General features: G+C 42.5%; 1 protein-coding gene across 4 annotated transcripts in view; it reads right to left on the reverse strand.

The window, feature by feature from the left end:
• The window catches only part of zbtb35 (zinc finger and BTB domain containing 35), a 26,663-nt gene continuing 7,593 nt past the window's right edge, over nucleotides 1-19,070 (reverse strand). The window contains exons 1-9 of one of the 4 annotated variants that reach the window (XM_021606517.3): nucleotides 6,818-7,144; nucleotides 5,619-5,751; nucleotides 5,320-5,421; nucleotides 3,199-3,343; nucleotides 2,841-2,976; nucleotides 2,473-2,670; nucleotides 1,917-2,301; nucleotides 1,324-1,454; nucleotides 1-1,186 (exon numbers count right to left, since the gene is read on the reverse strand). In XM_021606517.3, coding sequence (XP_021462192.1) covers nucleotides 701-1,186; nucleotides 1,324-1,454; nucleotides 1,917-2,301; nucleotides 2,473-2,670; nucleotides 2,841-2,976; nucleotides 3,199-3,343; nucleotides 5,320-5,421; nucleotides 5,619-5,736 — 1,701 coding nt within the window. In that variant the 5' untranslated portion in view covers nucleotides 5,737-5,751; nucleotides 6,818-7,144 and the 3' untranslated portion in view covers nucleotides 1-700. Of the gene's footprint in view, nucleotides 1,187-1,323; nucleotides 1,455-1,916; nucleotides 2,302-2,472; nucleotides 2,671-2,840; nucleotides 2,977-3,198; nucleotides 3,344-5,319; nucleotides 5,422-5,618; nucleotides 5,789-6,618; nucleotides 6,729-6,817; nucleotides 7,145-19,070 lie in introns of those variants that run through there. The other 3 variants (XM_021606518.3, XM_021606521.3, XM_021606520.3) reach the window with 3 other exon arrangements.

The following is a 19,070-nucleotide window of genomic DNA, read 5'->3' on the forward strand; positions in this document are numbered from 1 at the left end:
TTGCCATTATCTTTTTATTCAAATATTAAAGCATCCCCCCCCCCATCAGTTAGGACATGCGCACCATCAAAAACATGCTCTTTAGTCAAGTGCTGAACAATTTATCAACAGATCTGTGCTTCAGATGGATTCCAACTGGGCAACAGCAGTGAGGCACATCCTTAATATGTCTGCAGCTGTATGACAGTGAAACAGACTGTGCATTCCAATCAATAACTGGCGTCTGCTAGTGAAACCATTCAACGGAGTAGGGACCTTCACGGATCGCATACCGTCTTGGCAAATTCATTTTGATCATCTCAAATGGACATGCTAAAATGTTTTTTAAAAAACAAAGAAAGCAAAAAAGAAAGAAAGCTTTTGATCGGTCTGTGACAAAACCTTGAACAGGGTCAGTGTAAGTGCATTCAGCAGGTATATCTCTGCCACAGACACACAGAGAGAAGACAGAAACATGCTGACAGCAGGTTCTAAAAAATATATAAATCTAAAAATGTGAGCAACTTCAAATACTTGTCTCTGTCCGTTACCCTATTAGTCAACAGGGTGAGGAGGTGGAGCTTTTCCAGTTTGACCATAACCAGCAGGCACATCTCAAATAAAACCCTTTTCCTCATACAGTGCACTACTTCTGGTCAAAGTCAAGGTACTGTATTTATGGGTAACAGGGTACGATTTTAGATGGAGCTCCGCTCCTGCTTCATACATCCACAGTGTGTTGTGATTCCTCCTCCACCTGGATGTCAGAGTTCACCTGCCCCTCCGCTGACACCTGCACCACCCGGATCTCCACTCCTGCCTCCTTCAGTCTCTGCACGTCCTCCTCACACATCTCCGTCACCTCTTCCACCACCATGTCCGTTTCCTCCATGACTACCACGTCTACGGGCTCCACGGTAACATGCTCCACCCTCATCCCGTCCTCCAGTAAGAGGGTCTCTCTCTCGCCTCCCTCCTCGTCCTCCTCCCCGGCCACTTCCTCTTGCGTTGCCATGGCACCGATGTCCAGTTCCTGGGTCATTAGCGTGTCGTCTGTGACGCTGTGCAGTTCGCGGAGGTGTCGTCGCAGGTCGTGGGGCTGGGTGAACCAGATGTCACACATGGTGCAGTGGTTGGGCTTCTCTCCTGTGTGGGTCGTCAGGTGGTCTTTAAAAAGGTCCCAGCTGTTGAACACACTGCTGCACACCTAGAGAAAGCGAGATCATTTTAGAACCTCAGCAAGTGCACTAGTCAAGGGGTGTGATCGGCACCTCATCAGCACAAAAACAGTACATTTTGACTCCTGATTAAATCAGGCAAAAAAAAAAGGACTGTTCTCCGTACCTGACATTCGTAGACTTTTTTGCGTCCCTTCTTGGCCCCGACGCCGTTTTGACAGGCAGCCATGTGACATTTCAACGTGCTGTTCCTGGCAAAGCGCTCATGGCAGTCTGGACACTCAAACGGCTTCTCACCTACACACAAGGACCAAAAAAACTCATTTCATCCAATGCATAACTCAGGAGATCCTATTGAGGTGGTCGCATTCACATGAACCGGTCACACGGTCATCAACGCACATGATCAGTCATAGAGGAGAGACAAAAAGATGTTGAAGTGAAGTCTTGCAAATAATTGCAATGGAATGCTGTGGATGCCGTTATAGCCTGCCCAGGAACTGCACTTTGACACAGATGAACTCGAACCCCTAAATCACATGTCAAACTTGGAGGGCTGAGTGTCTGCGGGTTTTTACTCCACCCTTGTACATGATTGAAGAATCGAGGTCGCTAATTAGTAAGGAACTCCCCTCACCTGTTTGTCTAGGTCTTAATTGAAAGGAAAAAAACTAAAAATCTGCAGGACACTTGGCCCTCCATGGAATGAGTTTGACGCCCCTACCCTAAATGAACCCCTCTGGGTATTATCATTCTCACCGGTGTGTTTACGTAAGTGCTCCTTGAAGTGTCCAAAGTGGTCAAACTGCTTGTCACAGTAATCACACAGGTGCATCTTCTTCTTCTGGGACTGGCTGCGCGACAGCTCCTCTGCCTCGTAATGTAACGTGTTCAGGTGCTGCTTCAGCGCCGCCTCCCGCATGTACGCCTTACCGCAGTGGCAACACACATGCGGCTTGTCCAGGGCGGCCACGTGCGCGCGCATGTGCTGTTTGAGGTGGTAGTAGAGGCGGAAGCTGCGGTCACATTTGTTGCAGCGGAACATCTTGTCCAGCTGAGAGATCTGGACCTCGACCACCTCCAGGCCCTCAAGAGTCTTGGGAGCTGTCACTGTCTCCTCCTGAGACACCACCTCCTGGATCTCCTACACACACACACGCACGCACACACAACTTGTTTTAAGAAAGATTGGAAATGTCACCAAAAAGAATAGTCTCCTTATAATATTAAAATGAATGCTTTGAATCAAGGTTGGTCACTGTCCAAGTCTGTGGTTTTTTACATGCACATTAGAGAGGGCGAGTGCTTTGTTCACCTCCTCCAGTCCTTCCTTCTTCAGCACGTGCAGCATTGGCCCCCTCTGCTGGTACTTGCTGGTGATGTCAGCGAGCAGTGCCAGGGCCGAGTCGTCCGAGGCAGCCTGGGCGTTCCGAGCAGCATCCACCACCTCCTCCTCCATAGCAGTCTCTTCCACCTCGATGGCCCCCTCCCCGATCTCCACCTCAATCTCCACCTGCAAAGGACAGACTGGGGTCAGCACAGCAACACATATTAGGAGGAAAGGACCGAGGATTAGGATGATGATGAGGAGGATTTGGGACACCTTTTTTTTTAGAACTTTATGCAGGTCATAATTCCATGCCATAATAACTCAACCATAATGTGCCATTGTAGACCTCTAACCTGCTCCCCCACCACTGACGGAAGAGTCTCCGCGATCCCGCTAAAAGTCTCCGCTGGCTTCCTCTTTTTGCTCTCGCTCTTCCCCGCCGCCAGGGCCTGGTCCTGGGCCGGACTGACGGGAGTGCCATCACTCATCCTATGGAGAGAGAGAGAGAGAGAGAGAGAGAAAGTTTTTAATTCCATCAAAGTGCTCTACGTTCAAATACACAGGGATAAAATATCAGCTAAACAAAAAAAGATGACAACCAAACAAGACAACACCAAAAAGGGACTAGCCTATATTGGTGGTAAGGGACTATAAGGAGTACGGGGCTATATTAGTAGTAAGGGGGTCCAGATGTTCTAATGGCAGGCTAACCTGATGGTGAGGGCCTTGATGGCCTCCTGCATCTGGAGGTACTCTGCTGCCTTCCACACGTCATTGACCTCCTCTATCCCATTGACGGCAAGTGTAGCCGTGTACGTAAACTCCATCAGCTGGCGGAAGGCTGAGTTACTCACTCCTGGAGAACAAACAGAGGATTGATGGGTGCACCTTTTCTCGGGGGCTATAGAGCTCTTTCTGCAATTGTTTATTTTCTTGATATGACAGTAAGACAGAGGATGTGTCATTGGTTCAGCAGTACCAGGGTTTCTGCGCCGGACAACATGACCAGGAAGATTTTAATTTACTGGCCAATAGAACATGACATAGCGGTGGGAATACACTACACTAGAAATACACTTGCCAAAATTATAGAATTACTTCTGTCTATATAGAAATAAATAAAATAGTCTTGCAGAAATCATGACTTAGTCAAAGAGGAATCGAGGATCATTATACTTTTTTACAGCAGTGGATTGTTTCAAATCACAAGCTTGTAGGTTTCAAATCACAAGCCCGTAGGTCTATGCCTATTTGGGAAGCCGGCAATTTGGGCAGCGTGCGTGGCAATAGGCCTAGCTGATTATTGAGTAGTGGCGGTCAGTGAAAAGCTCTAAAATATGTTTGAAGATAATGCATCTTGAGTATAATTTTAAAATGTTGAGTGAAGAAGAGGGGTGTGTGGCAAAGATACTGTATAGGCGAGACTCTCTCCAGAACGGCTTAGCTGTCTCCCGTCGATTCTTGCGCATTCATTGTTTCATTGTGTGAATTGTTTTCCATTAGATCATTTTTTGGATCAATTCCCCATTACATATGTCACCAGTAGTAAATGTACTGTTAATCCCCGCCATTTGGTTACATTAATTTCTGTTAATGAATGTATTAATTTGTCATTTATCGTTCTCATTCTCAGAGTGAAAACGTTGTTTGCAGAGTTCACAAACTGCTACACTTGTGAGAAACAAGTTTTGGTTTATTTCATAACCATCATTTACAAGATTTATACATTTTTCATTGTCTTTTGTTTGGAGTGCTCCATGAGAACAATGAAATATAGGAAAATTTTATTTCATTTTTTAAAATCCATTGCGAATGATAATATATTAAAACTATGGTCCCTCACAGTAAGCTATTTGAAAAATATTTACAACAATCTCCCCCTTGATAATCACCAATCTTCAGTGTGAAAGAGCAATGGAAGTTATAGGCCTACTGCGGCATTGGCCTATAGGCTATGAGTTCCATGCGCTAATTTCTTTAGCCGCCAATGGACCAAGGTGTATCAATGTGTCCATATGGCAGAGGCTGGTGATTAGTCACATTAGTTCATTTATTTTTTATATATAAATCATTTTAATTCAGATTTTTATGATAATGAGCATTTGAAAATCATAACTGGCATGCAGAACAGTAGAAATGGTAGGATAAATTAGCGCCGGCTATGAAGTCTTTATAAAATAATTGCCTCCACGTTTCCATGGTCGGATTTTGCTAATAGGCTACTCTGAAACAATGCAAGACATACCTCATAATAGGAAATACTTTTTTAAAACCTGAATGTTTTAAGTATGTTTTCAAAATGTATACTGCCTCCAGTTCACAATGTACAGTGGTGGGTGACTCGCTGATAGCTTGCACTTGAATTGTGAATGGGAGGCACGCTTTAATTACCAGCTGAGAAATAAAAATAGTAGCTCTTTTTAATCCTGTACCAAAACTGTTTTTTTAACACACAATTGCATTTTGAAATGTTGCGCAATGAATGGCTTATAAAAGCACGTTTACTCCAGCAGCAACCAACTGTGGGGCTGCAGGAAAAATAATGCTCAAAATAGGCTCTATATGCTGTCCGTGTGTGATAGTTGTTTTGGATAAGATGCACGATGACTAATGAAAATACATAATTTAGTGGAATTAAATTGGCCTGTGTGTAAATGAACCTATAGACATGGTGGTCAAATGTATTTCCATCGACTGATATTTCCATAAATGAATAAAAAGCATTATTTTGCACAACTTTTTGGCCGGCAACAGTTTATTTTATAAAAAATTCATTCATATTTTTTTTAAAATCACTTTTGCCGGCTAACGGAAACCCTGAGCAATACACACCTTCAATCTCCACTAGTGGCTCTTGTGTGAAGTCCTGGAAGAACTTGTGGAAAAACTGACTGCATGCTGCCAACACTGCCTTATGAGCCCTGAACTGGTGCCCTACGGACCAGAGTAAGATGAGCCCATAAATGGTACAGCACAGAACATAATTAAATTGAATACTTCACACAAAGTGGACACTTGTCTTGAACACAGTGATATTGAAACAGAAATGGTTTATTCTGAAGAAAATATACAACCTTAAACTGCACCTCCACTTTCTGCAATACAACAAGTGTCATTGAGGATGAGCTTACCATCCACTATGAGAGTGATGTCTGTGAACTGGTCCAACTGTCTCTGTTCGTTCAGTTTGTCCAGCATGACTTTATAGAGGGCTGGGAACTCATTGCCACAATCCACCTCGTCTGCCATGGCTCAGCCCCTCACCTAGGCACAAGGAAGAAATCCATGCAAAGATGGCACACTGTACAGATGATTACATCACCAGTAATGGTCTGTGTCTGTACAGTTACATGTGGGAAAACACGTTTGTTAAATATGACCAACATGCTCACAGCATGATGGACAGTACTGTGATTTTAACATTTTGATTTCAATAACATTTTATCATTGGGCATTTTGTAGCCTACTGAATATATGTTCATCATTATCTGCCAATGTGGGTTTATGTGAAGGAAAAAAAACGCTGTGTCGGACTGATTTCTCAACATTACATTATCAATTATATCTGGGGTCTATGGGACGTCCATACCCTAACCACTTAGCTACCTAACCACTTAGCTACCTAACCACTTAGCTACCTAACCACTTAGCTACCTAACCACTTAGCTACCTAACCACGTCCCAAGGATTCCCGAAACTTCATGGTGGTCCGTGCTATCATAAGGATGTTCGAGGAGGGGAAAACGCGTCAATCTCATGTATTATCCAATATAATAGTATCAATGCAAAGGAAAGAGGTCGAATTCAGCCAATCATGCGTTTGACAGCAAAGATAATCGTATTAAATTGGCCAATGGCAATGGAAGACGGTGACGCGATCGACATTGCAGTAGAATTTAAAAGGCGAGGCAGATCTACAAATCACCTTGGTTCGTAAATAACTACTCAATATTATTTGTAGGTTAGTTCGTCAGTTAATTTACCCATGATACATCACGGTTTTGATACTCTCAAACGCTAGCTAAATAGCTTAGTTACAGCGGAAGGCCTCTAGCTCTACTCTGGCTATAATTCAGAACGCAAAATCAAACTAACGATCAACATGTAATCATAATGTGTATCTAATCATACCAACGCTTTATGATGCAGAATCCCATTAACGTTAGCTAGGTAATCACTTCAAATAGGCCCGTGAAGGCTCGCCATGTCGAGTTTGACCATCGCCATTACGTCATCAAATCGCGCATTAAAATACACTTTTTCCAGAGACATTTCCCAATTTAGACCTCATTTGGCCGAAATATTTCAACTCATGCATCAGAAAACATACCTCAAGTTAGGTTCCGCAGCTTTAATGAGTTGTTTTCGCGTATATATCTCTCCCGACTCTAGCAGCGTTGCTCTACTTTCGTTTGTCTAAAAAGGGCGGTCACTCAATCGGGCCTCAGATTCCCGCAAGCCACTGCAAACACCAGAGGACGCCGAGGCGTGTTGCTAGGCAACATACGGCCCTCCCCTTTCGATTCTCTGCATTTAGGTTGTCACTAGTTAACACCAAAGATTGCCTATTATATTGACAAGATAATCGATAAACCGCGCTAATATGAAAAATACGTCCTCAAAGATGGAAGGCAGGCAGGAGGAAGCCATTTCAAGTGGGACCCTATCTAGCCAATGAGAGGGCAGATACACGTGTGAAAAACAGGTAACAGAGATTTTTATTTAACTAGGCAAGTCAGATAAAATAACAAATTCTTATTTACAATGACGCCCTACCAAAAGGTCTCCTGCGGGGTCGGGGCCTGGGATATAAAATAAAAATACAATGTCAATATAGGACAATACACACATCACAACAAGAGAGACAACACAACACTACATAAAGAGAGACCTAAGACAACAACATAGCAAGGCAACAACACATGACAACACAGCATGGTAGCAACACAACATAACAACAACATGGTAGCAACACAACATGGTACAAACATTGGGCACAGTCAACAACACAAAGGCCAAGAAGGTAGAGACAACAATACATCACACAAAGCAGCCACAACTGTCAGCAAGAGTGTCCATGTTCGAGTCTTTGAAGGAAGAGATTGAGATGAAACTGTCCATTTTGAGTGTTTGTTGCAGCTCTTTCCAGTCGGGACCCAGGGATGTGTGTGCTTTGGGGACTTTTAACAGAATGTGACTTGCAGAACGGGTGTTGTATGTGGAGGATGAGGGCTGCAGTAGATATCTTAAATAGGGGGGAGTGAGGCCTAAGAGGGTTTTATAAATAATCATCAACCAGTGGGTCTTGCGACGGGTATACAGAGTTTACAGGGGAGTATAAAGTGCAGTGATGTGTCCTATAAGGAGCATTGGTGGCAAATCTGATGGCCGAATGGTAAAGAACATCTAGCCGCTCGAGAGCACCCTTACCTGCCGATCTATAATTTATGTCTCCGTAATCTAGCATGGGTTGGATGGTCATCTGAATCAGGGTTCGTTTACGATAGAGGAAACCAAGTCTAGATTTAACTTTAGCCTGCAGCTTTGATATGTGCTGAGAGAAGAACAGTGCACTGTCTAGCCATTCTCCCAAGTACTTGTATGAGGTGACTACCTCAACCTCTAAACCCTCAGAGGGAGGGGCCAGCTGCGTATAAGACTGTATCATCTGCATATAAATGGATGAGAGAGCTTCCTACTGCCTGAGCTATGTTGTTGATGTATTTTGAGAAGAGCGTGGGGCCTAGGATCAAGCCTTGGATGGGGTACTGTCTTGGTGACAGGCATTGGCTTAGACAGCTGATTTTCTGACTTTATAGACTGCACTCTTTGAGAGAGGTAGTTAGCAAACCAGGCCAAAGACCCCTCAGAGACACCAATACTCATTAGCCGGACCACAAGAATGGAATGGTCTACTGTATCAAAAGCTTTGGCCAAGTCAATAAAAATAGCAGCACAATATTGCTTACAATCAAGGGCAATGGTGACATCTTTGAGGACCTTTAAGGTTGCAGTGACACATCCATAACCTGAGCAGAAACCAGATTGCATACCAGAGAGAATACTATAGACATCAAGAAAGCCAATCAGTTGATTATTGACAAGTTTTCCAACACTTGTGATAAACAGGGAAAATAGAAATAGGCCTATAACAGTTAGGATCAGCTTGATCTCCCCCTTTAAATAAAATATGAACTGTGGCTGCCTTCCAAGCAATGGGAACCTCCCCAGAAAGAGAGAGAGGCTTGGCAATGATGGGGGCAGCAACCTTGAAGAAGAAAGGGTCTAAACCATCTGACCCAGATGTTTTTTTGGGGTCAAGTTTAAGGAGCTCCTTAAGTACCTCAGACTCAGTGACTGCCTGCAGGGAGAAACTTTGTAGTGGGACAGGGGAAAAAGAGGGAGAAGTATTGGGGATAGTCACATAAGAAGGGATGGGAGATGAGGAAATGTTGGACAGGCAACGAGGCATGGCTGAGTCAAATAGGAATCCTGACTTAATGAAGTGGTGATTAAAGAGCTCAGCCATGTGCTTGTTGTCAGTAACAACCACATCATCAGCATTAAGGGACATGGGCAGCTGTGAGAAGGAGGGTTTATTCTCCAGGTCTTTGACCTTTTTTTGTTGTTGTTGTGATTTTTACCCCTTTTTCTCCCCAATTTCATGGTATCCAATTGTTTTAGTAGTTACTATCTTATCTCATCGCTACAACTCCCGTACGGGCTCGGGAGAGACGAAGGTTGAAAGTCAGGCGTCCTCCGATACACAACCCAACCAAGCCGCACTGCTTCTTAACACAGTGCGCATCCAACCCAGAAGCCAGCCGCACCAATGTGTCGGAGGAAACACCGTGCACCTGGCAACCTTGGTTAGCGCGCACTGCGCCTGGCCCGCCACAGGAGTCGCTGGTGTGCGATGAGACACGCTCTAAAGAACAACATATACTTAGTTTTACCTGCATTCAATACTAATTTCAGGTTAATAAAGTTTTTTCTGTAACAAAATGAAGGCAGACCGTAGTTCAGATAGAGCCTGTTCAACCATGTGGGCAATAGCATACGCAACAGTATCATCGGCATACAAGTGCAGGTTACATATTTTGACAGAGAAGTCGATATTGTCAATGTAAACAGTACAAAGTTCAGTACCCAAAATTGACCGCTGCAGGACACCTTTCGTAATATCCAGGAAACCTGATTTAACACCATCAGTAGATATACAGTACATTGAGTTCTATCTGTCAAGTAATTTTAAAACCAGTTACATGCAGCGTGTTCTAGGCCAATTAAATAAAACCTCTGAATTAGTAGTAACAGTATCGAAATCATTTGACAGGTCAATGAAGAGGGTAGCACAATGTTGCCTTTTATCCATACATTTATAACTAGGAATGCAGCAGAGACAGTGCTATTGTAACAGTATAACTTTAGACCGTCCCCTCGCCCATACCCGGGCGCGAACCAGGGACCCTCTGCACACATCAACAACAGTCACCCACGAAGCATCGTTACCCATCGCTCCACAAAAGCCGCAGCCCTTGCAGAGCAAGGGGAAATACTACTTCAAGGTAGTATTACTTCAAGGTCTCAGAGCAAGTGACGTCACCGATTGACACGCTATTTAGCGCGCACCGCTAACTAAGCTAGCCGTTTCACATCCGTTACACTATGACCTGGTCTAAAACCCGACTGGTGTACATTTAGAATGCATTTAAAAAATACAAAATATCTTTGCTGAGAATTCATCAAGGATTCTAATATTTTAGCAATCTAAATACACTATCAGACGTCAATGTCTTTATCAGAGACAGAACCATTTAACCATGTTTCCAAGAGAACCAGAATGTCAGGACATGAGTCCTGCACCCGCATGTAAATCGTATAATTAAAAATATATATACTTAGGACATTTCGGTGCATTAGACCAAGCCTCTACGAGATTTAAAGTCAGAGCAGGTATTAAGCTCATTCCCATAAGATCTAACAGGCATAGGGTCATCTGCAGCGATTTGTAGAGTGAGTGGAGACATTTCCAAGGTCCCGTGAGAACTATGTGAGAGCGGAGCAGACTGAACATTTGTTAGACCTCCCTCAAGTTTCTGGATGCAGGGGCTGGAGCGAGATCTAGGAGAGTAGTGTTGGCAGAGCTCAGTACACCCGGATGAAGTTCCCGCCAAACGAGGGGAGCTGCTGCAGGGGACCAGGGTTGTTGCCAATGCTCCATTCTGGGTGTGCACAGGAGGTCTTGGTGTCTCTCCTGTTGCAGGGTTGGGGATACCATTGGGGGGCAGGAGTGTCCCAGACCTGTCCTGGGGATGGGAGTAGGGGGGGGGTATCTAAAACTAGCCTGGGAGGGAGGTTGTGGGGGAGTTGAGGAGGGTGGTGTGGCTGACAAAGCCAAGGGGGGGGGGGGGGGTGTTGGATAACACCAAAGGTCTGTGGTTGACACAGACTAATATTGTAGTTCAATTTCTCTGACAGTTAGCAAATGACTTATTTTGAGGAATTAAAGGCTTCATAATTCATAAAGGTCATGATAACCATCCCCCCTAAGAACGGTGTTCAATTACTGACACAAAAATAGCTAAGTTTGGTAACTTGACCCTGAAGATTTGTGTGTTAAAATCTATTTTATACATTTTGTTTGGACATTTTTGAGTAATTCACTTTTAAAAGCTAAATTAAAAAGCTTATTTTAATTAAATCAATCAAAAATTGAAACACAATGGCATTGCACATCTCACTATTAATACCCTCACAATGATGATGTTTTGATCTAAGGTCCCTCTTTTAATTTTCCCACCAAATCATGTCCAAATCATCCTAAATTATCTAAATGCTATATAACTTGTAGACGATTTGAACATGATTTGGGGGGGGGGGGGGGTAGTTACTCCATTGGAGGGGGGGCATTTGCCCCCAACACACTGAGCTTCAATTTGACTGCTTAATTAAAAACATATTACATTTTGTTTTCTAAACAAGTGGATTATTTATCTTTAGGCTCAGCTAATGGTATATGTATAAAACATTTATAGATCTAACTTAATGGGATTATATATAACACTTTTAATAAATGCCTAAATATTAGATCAACTTACCTCAGAGTAACTTAACATGTTTAGATAATCAAGAGTAGTGGAAGGCACAAATAGTGTTTGACATTTTTTTGTGTGACATACAGTAAGTGTCACAGGTCAGAGGTCACCTTTGAGTGTACTCCCTGAGGGTGCCACCGGAGGGCATCCTTATGTTTTCTAGTGTCCAGGTGAGCCTCCCCTGGCTTATTGGGTTCATCTGGTGTATGACTATTTAGGTCCTCTGTGAAAACAGGTCTCTTGTTTTGTTTAGTGATTCATGTGGCAGTGTGTTGTTGTTTTTGCTGTTTAAGCGCCAGTAAATGTTCTGGATTTGTGCTCACCTCTGCCTGCTGTGTTTCTCTGCTCCTGGGTCCAAGTTTATATGAGGCTTACTGTCACAGTAAGTGGTTTCTGTGAGAATTACAGTTACAGAAAGTTAACCTGGGGGGCTAGTTACCCCACATTAACCTATTATATCATAGAATAAAACGTAGATCTCCTAAACCTGTGTTAACCTCCGACCTTGTTTTCTGTGTATATCCCATAACTCAAATTATTTTCCCCATTGAACCAGAAGTGGAAAATGTTAACTAATTTCTGCTTTTAGGGCTACAAGCTGATGAGCTCTGTAGCGAGGAATAGTAATGCTGTCTTTTTGTAGGCACTAACAGAGGCTAACTCCGCCATGGCTCCTTGGCCAAAGCTTATGGGGAAATTCATGTTTTTTTGGGTATGGTTTTTGGTATAAATGCTGAAAATAACATATGTTGTAAACACAGGCGTAGGATATCTTATCTTATGTGTGATCTACTGTATGAGAATCTTCATCGGCTAACATCACTTTTTGTGAATTTGTCTATGTCATCAAAATAAGCACATACAGGTTTCATAATCATGTTAACAGACTGATATTCTCATAGAACAAAACGTATATCTCCTAAGCCTGTGTTAACCTCACGTTATTTTTGGTGTGCAGTATATCCCAAAACACCGTTCTTTACCCATGAATTTCCTGCTTAAAGCAGGTTGATGTTTATTGTCATGAATCTTGCCCTGGAGCCAGAACTAAGCGATTTCTGCTAGATGGGCCAGCTGTCAAAATGTGTTATCTTAAAAATTCATAAAAACAAAAATGAGCTTTTTGGTCTTAATTTAAGGTTACGTTTATGCATTAGGGTTAGCAGTGTGGTTAAGGTTAGGTTTAAAATAATATTTTATGACTTTGTGGCTGTGCCCGCTAGAGACACTCGACAGAGCTGCCTCCAGGGCAAGATTTGTGACAATAAATGCCAACCTGCCCATAGCAATGGCCAATGAACCAGATGAACTACAAGCTGGTATGGGGCCTCAGCATTTTCTTGAGTTTATTTTTACAGGGACAGTGCATATTAATCAACGTTTTAGTAAAAGTTCTGGTTTCAGCCAGCTGGAACATTTTTAAACTGCAGTCCCTGGGCAGGTTGTGGATAGAAGCATTACATTTGGTACAAACATTCCGTAGGTTTGTAACAAATTGGTTGTGACTAGATGGAGTACATCTGACTGAAAGTGACTTTTCATAGCCGGTTAGGAGAACATTTTAGCTAACCCTTTCCTTAATCTTAACATTAACCTAACTCTCCTAACCGGCTATGTTAATTCTCCTAACCTGCTGGGTAAGTTCTCCTAACCTGCGACAACAAAAGTCACATCTGGTCATAGCTGTAAACCACCAGGTCAAAACCATTCAAACTTAACCTGGAAGCGAGTTTTTTTTTAAATGGCTGCCATAAAAGCTGTTATCTGACAGATAAAAGAGGAACTAATTAATTATTTTCACCAGGAAGCTGAATTCAAAATGGCCACCAATGTAGATGAATGAATGAATCCACAGTAATGAATCCACAGTAATTTTTAAAACACCTTTTAAAGTGACATTTTCATTTAAAAATAATGAAATAAACTACTAATACATCAAATGTCTTAAGTTCTGATTAGTGTAGAAAATAAAGTACGTAGGGCTCTGATTCGCTTGTGCCACAATGGCACAATGTAGTGCATGATAATCCAGGATCCTAGCATCGACACTTCTGAGAACATACATGATCACTTTTTCAGCCACACCTCCGGTGTTCTCTGCAAGCTTTGGCAGCGTCTTGGAAGAGTGTCCAAAAAGGAGTCCAGTAATCAATTGTTTTAGCGCATCCATATATTTCTGGTGAAGGGCACCAGAAAGATTTCAGAATTGTCTTGTCATAAAGAACACAGCTGGTGTATCTCTCAAGCAATGTTAAGCAGCAGATTGCTTACAGCTGGACTAGGGTCGGACAGGTTTCCTGTGTAGATTAAGACACAGCGGAGGCGGCAAGAGAAAAAGGTACCCAATAGAGGGATGAGAAATGCGTTGTACTCCCAATTGTTCCATTATCCCAACCGTTAAACGAGAAGATTGAATGACTGCTAGCTTTTCTGAAAAACTGCAGTTTTCATCCTCATGCTAGCAAGCAGTAGCCACAACAGCCATTATGGAATGGCACATACCATTGAACAAAAAAGGGGCTGATTGGCTGACTCTGCCATTCCAAAATGATCAGGGACCCACGGTGTAATTCCGTTTCCGTAATTCTGTTACCGTATGTAAATCCACTTCACCAAAATCTTTTTTTTTTTAAACTCAAGGTGTCATGTCAAAGCTGACACCCCATTTTCTCTACAGACATCTTTGATTCTTAATTCGGAGCAGATATTTAAGTCTTTGGAAAACATGGTTGCATGAGAAACTGAGATTTTACCGTAATTCTGTTTTCAAACTTTGCATCTGCACAGTTCTTCCAGTAAATGCATTTGATTTAATTATGTATTTACTGACTAAATAATAACACAGAATTTACATACACACTTACATGAGACAAAAGTCCCTAGTGGACTGATAAGATACGACGGCTATTTACACAATGGAGAGCCGGTGGGGAAAGAGATAAAGGGACATTTATCGTGTATAGATTCTATAACTATGCTCACATTAATCATATACCTTGCACATGAACCACCACCTGTCTGTGTAAGAAATGTAATGTATTTACAGTGCCTTGCGTAAGTATTCGGCCCCCTTGAACTTTGCGACCTTTTGCCACATTTCAGGCTTCAAACATAAAGATATAAAACTGTATTTTTTTGTGAAGAATCAACAACAAGTGGGACACAATCATGAAGTGGAACGACATTTATTGGATATTTCAAACTTTTTTAACAAATCAAAAACTGAAAAATTGGGCGTGCAAAATTATTCAGCCCCTTTACTTTCAGTGCAGCAAACTCTCTCCAGAAGTTCAGTGAGGATCTCTGAATGATCCAATGTTGACCTAAATGACTAATGATGATAAATACAATCCACCTGTGTGTAATCAAGTCTCCGTATAAATGCACCTGCATTGTGATAGTCTCAGAGGTCCGTTAAAAGCGCAGAGAGCATCATGAAGAACAAGGAACACACCAGGCAGGTCCGAGATACTGTTGTGAAGAAGTTTAAAGCCGGATTTGGATACAAAAAGATTTCCCAAGCTTTAAACATCCCAAGGAGCACTGTGCAAGCGATAATATTGAAATGGAAGGAGTATCAGACCACTGCAAATCTACCAAGACCTGGCCGTCCCTCTAAACTTTCAGCTCATACAAGGAGAAGACTGATCAGAGATGCAGCCAAGAGGCCCATGATCACTCTGGATGAACTGCAGAAATCTACAGCTGAGGTGGGAGACTCTGTCCATAGGACAACAATCAGTTGTATATTGCACAAATCTGGTCTTTATGGAAGAGTTGCAAGAAGAAAGCCATTTCTTAAAGATATCCATAAAAAGTGTTGTTTAAAGTTTGCCACAAGCCACCTGGAAGACACACCAAACATGTGGAAGAAGGTGCTCTGGTCAGATGAAACCAAAATTGAACTTTTTGGCAACAATGCAAAACGTTATGTTTGGTGTAAAAGCAACACAGCTCATCACCCTGAACACACCATCCCCACTGTCAAACATGGTGGTGGCAGCATCATGGTTTGGGCCTGCTTTTCTTCAGCAGGGACAAGGAAGATGGTTAAAATTGATGGGAAGATGGATGGAGCCAAATACAGGACCATTCTGGAAGAAAACCCGATGGAGTCTGCAAAAGACCTGAGACTGGGACAGAGATTTGTCTTCCAACAAGACAATGATCCAAAACATAAAGCAAAATCTACAATGGAATGGTTCAAAAATAAACATATCCAGGTGTTAGAATGGCCAAGTCAAAGTCCAGACCTGAATCCAATCGAGAATCTGTGGAAAGAACTGAAAACTGCTGTTCACAAATGCTCTCCATCCAACCTCACTGAGCTCGAGCTGTTTTGCAAGGAGGAATGGGAAAAAAATTCAGTCTCTCGATGTGCAAAACTGATAGAGACATACCCCAAGCGACTTACAGCTGTAATCGCAGCAAAAGGTGGCGCTACAAAGTATTAACTTAAGGGGGCTGAATAATTTTGCACGCCCAATTTTTCAGTTTTTGATTTGTTAAAAAATTTAGAAATATCCAATAAATGTCGTTCCACTTCATGATTGTGTCCCACTTGTTGTTGATTCTTCACAAAAAAAAACAGTTTTATATCTTTATGTTTGAAGCCTGAAATGTGGCAAAAGGTCGCAAAGTTCAAGGGGGCCGAATACTTTCGCAAGGCACTGTATGTGTAGATGTCTTTGTTCGTCTCTCTGTTGCAACCAATCAAGCCTTCTATGGGAAGGGCTTGATGGGTGTAAGGCTCTAGTTGTCCACCAGAGGTCACAATGTCCTTAGTTGTCCGTGCCTTCAATGATGTACCAGTGATAGTCTGAGGTGAGCTTCTCGCCTCTTTTCTTCCTTGGGTAGGTAGTCAAAGTTCTACCCCTTTACATGCACAACTGCAGACTGTCAATGTTTTGGTTTAGAGAGGTTATCATCTTCACCTAATGTTGAGCGTTTAAGAGTTTCTAACCATTTCAACGAGTAGCCACAGCTGCACGCTTTCTGGTCTGGGAGTTTCAACCATTTGTAATGTTTAGCTAACACTGCTGGTCTGAAGATGTTAATTCTTAGCAAGTCCTTTTAAGCACTCTGGTCAGAAAGGGTGGTTGCGTCACACTGACACGTTCTTCTGGCCTCATTCGGGGCGTGGCTTAGTTGATGTCTAACGGACATGAAAAAACATTCATTAGAAAACCAAAATCACATTCCTATCATAACAGAAATAGTTTAATCTTTCTTCACATTGCATTAACATCATATTGGATAGAAACTTGAAAGCCGAAGGGGGTTTTCTTCCTAAGTTACAGTATTTGGTTTTTAATAACCTCACAAAATGAAAAGCAATATGACATGATTATTTCCACTGACCATTCTTAACATTCCTATCTTAGAAATATTGTTCCAATATTAACTGTTTGGGTGTTATAGTTTTGGCTGCAAAGGCATTCCTTTGGTTGTTACTGAAGAGCAGAGAGAGAGAGAGAGAGGGAGTTTCCCTCCGCCATCAGCCATACTACTCGTTCTGTGTGCGATTTCCTGCAAGACCGGAATGTCAGTGTTCTGCAAAGGCCAGCGACGAGCCCGGATCTCAATCCCAATGAGCACGTCTGGGACCTGTTGGATCAGAGGGTGAAGGCTAGGGCAATTCCCCCCCAGAAATGTCCGGGAACTTGCAGATGCCTTGGTGGAAGAGTGGGGTAACCTCTCACAGCAAGAACTGGCAAATCTGGTGCAGTCCATAAGGAGGAGATGCACTGCAGTACTTTGCTGGTGGCAACGCCAGATACTGACTGTTACTTTTGATTTTGACCCCCCCCCTCCTTTGTTCAGGGACACATTATTCCATTTCTGTTTTGTGGAAATTGTTCAGTTTGTCTCAGTTGTTGAATCTTGTTATGTTCATACAAATATTTACACGTTAAGTTTGCTGAAAATAAACGCAGTTGACAGTGAGAGGACGTTTCTTTTTTGCTGAGTATATATTATTCGTAGCCGTCTATTTACCACCACAGACCGATGCTGGCACTAAGACCACACTCAACCCACTCTATACAGCCATAAGCAAACAAGAAAATGCTCATCCAGAAGACCTACCAGTGAAGCATCACAGGCTAGTATGAGCGGAAGCTCCAGGTTGCAGTGAACTAACACCTGGCTAGTAAGTAGATGTCTCTTAGCTTCCTCGAAAGCACTTTGGCTTTTCTGTGACCATTTCCATTTGACATCTTTCTGCAGTAGAGCAGTCATAGGCTTAACTATGATAGACAGATTTTGAATGAATTTGCCATAATAGTTAAGTAACGAAAGAAAAGACCTGAGCTCAGTGGTGTTTGTAGGAATGGGAGCCTTCTCAATAGCTTCAGTTTTCTGTTTCATGGGGTGTATTCCCTCTGCTTCTATCACATGACCTAGATAGGCTATGCTGTTCTGGAAGAAATACAATTTCTCTCTTTTAACCTTGATTGCACTTTCAGCCTTTTTAGCACATCAAGATTTATCATGTGCTCAACTGTGTCACACACTGTGATAAGTATATCATCAATATAGCAGATTACCCCATCTATACCTTGTAGTATCTGATCCACAGGCGACACCATGAGGACGCCTCTTGACCTTAAACAACCCCTTATGCATATTAATGGTGAGATAGTGCTTGGAGCTAACTGTACTTGCTGGTATGCCTGATGAAAAATCCAGCTTTGCGAACTTCTCACCCCGTGCCAGCTTTGTGAACAAGTCCTGAGTACTTCCAGCCACGGAATGATAGTTACCTTGTAATCTGCTAATATTCTTACAGTATTTTCTGTTTTTGGTATACACACAATTTGGAGCAGCCCACTCACAGGAGTAAGAAACCCTTCTGACTCCAACGTGACTAGCTGTTTTTCAACAGCTTCTGTTAGTGCATACGGCACTGGGCGAGGCTTGCAGAACGTAGGTGCCGCCCCCTTAGTTACATGTATCTTGGCTGTGATGCCTTTTAGCATTCCCAACTCTGGCTGAAACACAGAGGAATGTTTTTCACACAAGCCCTCTAATGTCTCTACAGCTGTTACTCTGTGTACATGTGACCAGTCTAGCTTCAACTGACTGATCCAGTCTCTACTCAGCAGGGCAGGACCATTTCCAGCAAGTCTATCATTTTTTGTGCTCCCATTACACTTGACGTTGACTGAGATTTTCCCTCTTAGAACTAGTGACTGTTTACTATATGTTTTTTTTAAACAGTTTGCAGGGCTTTTGCCTTTTTGAATGTGCGGTTGTACAACCTCTCTGATATCACAGAAACTGCTGCACCTGTATCAACTTCCATTTTGAGTCTCACATCATCTACCCTTACGTACACACAGTATGGTTTAGTCATGTCTTTACCTGTATCTAATGTAAACAGTTCAGTTCCATTTACGTTACCCGACTCATATTCAGTGAAGAAAACGGCTGATCTCCCTTTTATCAGACGTCTGGCTCTCATTTGAGATGTAATGCTCATCA

Source organism: Oncorhynchus mykiss, chromosome 6 (assembly GCF_057628025.1).
Source record: "Oncorhynchus mykiss isolate SJ-2025 chromosome 6, ASM5762802v1, whole genome shotgun sequence".
Taxonomy (NCBI): Eukaryota; Metazoa; Chordata; class Actinopteri; order Salmoniformes; family Salmonidae; genus Oncorhynchus; species Oncorhynchus mykiss.